This window comes from Elephantulus edwardii, unplaced genomic scaffold (assembly GCF_000299155.1).
Source record: "Elephantulus edwardii isolate Elephantulus edwardi_28Jun2011 unplaced genomic scaffold, EleEdw1.0 scaffold00033, whole genome shotgun sequence".
NCBI lineage: Eukaryota > Metazoa > Chordata > Mammalia > Macroscelidea > Macroscelididae > Elephantulus > Elephantulus edwardii.
The window spans coordinates 18,924,643-18,929,866 of NW_006399783.1; the positions used below are offsets into that span (position 1 = coordinate 18,924,643).

General features: G+C 43.4%; 1 protein-coding gene across 2 annotated transcripts; it reads left to right on the top strand.

The window, feature by feature from the left end:
- The first annotated feature begins 3,072 nt into the window (after positions 1-3,072).
- Positions 3,073-3,843, top strand: LOC102845249 (triosephosphate isomerase-like). 2 transcript variants are annotated; one of them, XM_006884371.1, is made up of 2 exons: positions 3,094-3,143; positions 3,252-3,843. In XM_006884371.1, the coding sequence occupies exons 1-2, from the start codon at positions 3,094-3,096 to the stop codon at positions 3,841-3,843; spliced, it is 642 nt and encodes a 213-aa protein (XP_006884433.1). The 2 variants fall into 2 exon arrangements, with proteins under 2 accessions (XP_006884434.1, XP_006884433.1); XM_006884372.1 differs by having other exon boundaries at positions 3,073-3,843.
- The last annotated feature ends 1,381 nt before the right edge of the window (positions 3,844-5,224 follow it).

A 5,224-nucleotide genomic window follows, 5' to 3' on the forward strand; every position in this document is an offset into this window, starting at 1 on the left:
GGGCTGTTGTTGCTGGCCTTGACCGTGTACACTGGCGAATTGTAGAAAATGAAAAATCACAAGGGACAATTAGCCATTTTTAAGGCTGATATGCTGTTCACAATCGTACTGTTGTTAAATGTTGTCAAAGTGGTTTCATCTCACAGAGACCTAATCTACAGCACTGTGGTGTAGACATGTGACTATCCAAAATGGCTTTCCTAGTCATGGACTTTAACTTTAACCACAGCGCTGAGTACAACTATGTTAATGATGTAAATAAGATGCATAGTTCATTTCAGGTGAGAGCATAGAAATAAGGTCTGTAAAGACATCTGATGATGGTTGGTCAGCTTTGCCATCACATCAGGTTTAAAGTGAGCAGGTTCAGAAGTTGACCATGGGAATTTCACCACCATCAAGAAGGAGGAATCTTACAACCACGGATCAATGAAAATTCAACTTTGCTGTAAACTTTGTCAAAATCACAATTTTTTAAAAATGAGAGAAAAAGAAAAAATAAAGGAAGACTTAGTGTAACGTGTGCTTTGGGGCTAGAGATTCAAGATGCAGCAACAAAAGAGCAGGTGACAGATAAGCAGGGACCAATATGAGATACAGCTTTACAGGAATTGGCACCCTACAGAGCCAGAGCCAAGGACATTTGCCTAGGCTTACTGCAGTGCTGGTGGAAGGAGGTGCCATGATTGGCAGCATCAGAAGAGCTAAGTAACGCTGACCCAAAGCTATGAGGCTGAAGATCAGAGGATCGGCAAACACTCCTGAGAAGTGTTCTGAATGAAGAATTGTATCCTGTTTCCTACCTAAATTGTGTAACCTGTTACTCCTCAAATAAACTCCTTCATTGTGAATATAGTCTGTAGGTCCATAACAATAGCTTATGACAATAGTAGACCGAGTTAGCAGAACAGTGAAAGTCCTGGGAGGGACACTTGGTGTGATTATAGATTTCAGGATCAAATGGAACGTCTGACCTCAAAGGAATCAGTTTTGTGCTGTTGATGTTGTGGATGGGGACTCTTCCCCTTGAGAAATTAGCAGAGGTAAGATGCCACCACTGCATGCCAGCTGCACTGATTTTACAAACAGAAACATTATCTTCTCTCCTGCATCACCTTCACAATTCTTGCTGTTTGGGCCCATTGTTGTAGCCACTGAGTAAATCCATCTCATTGAGAGTTTTACTATTTTTTACCAAGTATGATGTCCTACACTAGGGACTGGCCCCCTCCTGACAATATATCCAAAGTAAGCAGGATAAAGTCTCTCTGTTCTCACATCTAAGTAGCATTCTGGCAAATTCCAAAACAGATTTGTTAGTTCATGTTGCTATTGTTGTTAGGTGCCATCAAGTCGGCTCTGGCTCATCACAACCCTGGATACAACAGAGTGAAACACTGTCCAATTCTGTGCTATTTTCACAAGTATCACTGAGTCCATAGTTTGAGCCAGTGTGTCAATCCACCCTGTGGAAGAACTTTTTTTTCTTTTCTCTTTTTTTTTTTTTTTTTTTTTGCTGACTTTCTACTTCAGCAAGCATGACAGCCTTCAGGGACTGCTTCCTCCTGATACCACCTGTAAAATACATGAAACGATGTTTCTCTTCTGAGGAACCTTACTTCTTTTTTTTAAAATTTATTTTATTTCATTATTTTTTGTGTGTACTGTCAAATCAGATCTGACTGGTACAGGAAGAGATTGTTCCTCCTTCTCCAGCAGAGCATCTGGTGGATTCAAACCGTGTATCTCTGAGATTGCAGTTGCAGTTTCTTGCCACTAAGCCACCAGAGCTCGTCAGCAACCTTACTTCTAAAACAGATGTGTTCATTCTTCTGGTAGTCCACAACAGGTATAATAAATACCTGTTACCAACACCATAATCCAAATGTATCCATTCTTCTTTAGTTTTTATTCTTTGTGCAGCTTTCACATGACTATGAGACAAATGAAAAATAATATGGCATAGGTCAGGTGCACATTAGTCTTCAAAGAGACCCGTGTGTTCTTTTAAGATATTAAAGAGGTTTCTTGCAGCAAGTTTTCCCAATGCAAAGACATTTGATTTCTTGACTGCTGTTACCTTGGGTGTTGATTATGAATCCTAGTAAAATGACATTTTTTACAACTTCCACATTTTCTCCCTTCTTACTGATGTTATCTATTGGTCCAGCTGTGAGGATTTGTTTTTGCTTTATAGGAGGCAAAAATTCTGAGACTTTGTCTGACGTACCTTGGGCAACTTGTAAGGTGGGACCAGTCCTTGGAAAGGAACATCATGCTTGGAAGGGTGGAGGGACAGACAGAAAGGGAGACCATGGAGGAGATGGATTGATTCAGTGACTGGGGTAATGAGGGTAGGTGTGTCAGAGACAGTAAAGTTGGCCCAGGAGAGAGCAGGTTTCAGGGCTTCTGTACATAGGGTCGCTATGAGTCCCAAGTGATTGGAGAGCACATAACAACAACAATACATACTGGAGACTATACTCTGATTTTCAACAGCAGATGCTTCAAGTCCTCTTTAGTTTCAGCAAATAAGATTGTGTTGTCTACACATCATAGATTGTTATAATGAATTTTCCTCCAATCCTGATGCCATATTCTTTTTCCTATAGCCCAGCTTCTTAGAATAGTTGCTAAACATGAAGATTGAATAGGTATGGTGAAAACATATAACCCTGAAGCACATCTTTCCTGATTTAAAACTATGCAGTGCCCTTTGTTTTGTTCAAACCGCTATCTCTTGGTATGTACAGATTTTATACTATAACAATCAAGTGTTCTGTAATTCCCAGTCTTCACAATGTTTTTAATTATTTGTTATAATCCAACCGTACAGTATAATGTCTTTGCATTATACTGTAATGCATGTTATAATTGTATAATCATCGGTTTGTCAGAATCATGAAAAAGTCTCTGAGAAAATGGTTATCAAATGGCACTAGGCTGAAAAAGAAAATCATCATGTAATATATCCAGAAATTAACAATGAAACAAAAAGGTGAGAGCAACTTGAGGGTTCTCCAAATACAGAAGCAGTGGATGTCACGAAACAGGAGAGGTGCAGCTGACCTTCAGTGTGTCGACTCTAACACCATGGCGCCCTCCAGGAAGTTCTTCGTTGGGGGAAACTCGAAAATGAACGGGCGAAAGAAGGGCCTGGGAGAACTCATCACCACTCTAAACGCAGCTAAGGTGCCGGCCGATACCGAGGTTGTCTATGCACCTCCTACCGCCTACATCGGCTTTGCTAGGCAGAAGCTAGATGCCGAGATTGCTGTGGCTGCACAGAACTGCTACAAAGTGACTAATGGGACCTTCACTGGGGAGATCAGCCCTGACATGATCAAAGACTGTGGAGCAACTTGGGTAGTTCTGGGACACTCAGAAAGAAGGCATGTTTTTGGAGAGTCAGATGAGCTGACTGGAGAAAAAGTAGCCCATGCCCTGGCAGAGGGACTTGGAGTCATTGCCTGCATTGGAGAGAAACTGGACGAGAGGGAGGCTGGCATCACCGAGAAGGTCATTTTTGAGGAAACCAAGGTCATCGCAGATAACGTGACAGACTGGAGCAAGGTCGTCTTGGCTTATGAGCCAGTGTGGGCCATTGGTACCGGCAAGACTGCAACACCCCAGCAGGCCCAGGAAGTACATGAAAAGCTCCGGGGATGGCTCAAGTCCAATGTCTCTGACGCGGTGGCTCAAAGTACTCGTATCATTTATGGAGGTTCTGTGACAGGGGCCACCTGCAAGGAGCTGGCAAGCCAGCCTGATGTGGATGGCTTCCTGGTGGGTGGTACGTCCCTCAAGCCTAAATTTGTGGACATCATCAATGCCAAACAATAAGCTCCATTCATCTCTCCTACCCTCTTCCTGCTGAACCAGAGACCAGGCAGCCCAGAAGCCCAATAACTGCCCACCACCACCACAACCCGTGCTTCTGATGGTGTCACTTTCCTCCCCCCTCTCATGGCTAAGTACATACTGTACCTTCCTTTACCGTTTACACCTTCCTGCAATGGCTAGGACCAGGCCAATCACTTCTCCACTTACTACAATGGTTTGAATAAAACATGTTACCAAGGTGGCTTCTCATTGGCTGGGAGTTATGAGAGGCGGAGCTTGCCCCTCTGTCCCCTCACTCCCCAGTGAGAGGGCAGGAGAGAACATCCTCTGTTCCTGTCACATGCACATGCCATGAGAAAACCCTGTCCTTCCCTCAGAGGCCAGGGGTGCTGCCCATGAGTCCAATGCCTGTGTGTATTGTGTGTGAGCTGCCCCGTGTGAGGGGGGAATAAATATCTGGCACTGAAAAAAAAAAAAAAAAGAAACAGGAGAGAGTCCTGGTGCAATCTGAAGATTTTGCCAAGGTACTTGCAGTAGCTGTTACTGACTCCAGTTGAGTGCAGTGAGTGTACGTGTGTTTACCTAGATCAGGGAGGAAGACTGTGGCGTGTATAGTAATGATGTATTGGGCCCCACTCCAGAAGATAGATATCAATATCCCCATCCAGAAGTGAGTATCTTTCCTGAAATTACAGGTGGTGGTGGTGGTGGTTATTATGTGCCATATTGTTATGAGACATTTGCTACTCGTAGTGACCCTATGTACAACAGCTCTGAAAGCTGCTGTCTTGAGCCAGTTTAATTATCTGTGACACATCTAACCCCATTACTCCAGTCACTGACTCAATCCACCCCATCCAGGATCTTCCTCTTTTGTGCTGTCCTTACACTCTCCCAAGTATGATGAGCCTCCTGGAATGTGCCCAAAGGATGTGAGACAGAGCTTCAAAATCCTTGCCCCCAAGGAGAAACCTGGTATCACCTTTTCCAGGACACACCTGTTTGTTCTCTTAGCAGTCCATGGTATGGCAAATACTCTTCTCCAGCACCATACCTCAAAGGCATTGATTCTTCTTCTATCACCCTTAGTCATTGTCCAGCTCTCTGAGACATAGCAAGTAATTACAAAAACTATGGCTTGGATTGAGCACACCTTAGTCTCTAGACTGACATCATTGCTCTTCAGAACTCTGGAGAGGTCCGTGACAGCAGATTTTTCCAATACAATTTGTCTTTTGATTTCTTGGCTTCTGGTACCAAGAGTGTTGATTGTAGAACCAAGAAAGCTGAGGTTAACAATCTCAAACTCCTTTCCGTCTATCATGATGTGGCCAGTTAACCCAGTGATGAGAATCTTTGTTTTCTTGATCTTGAGCTTCAA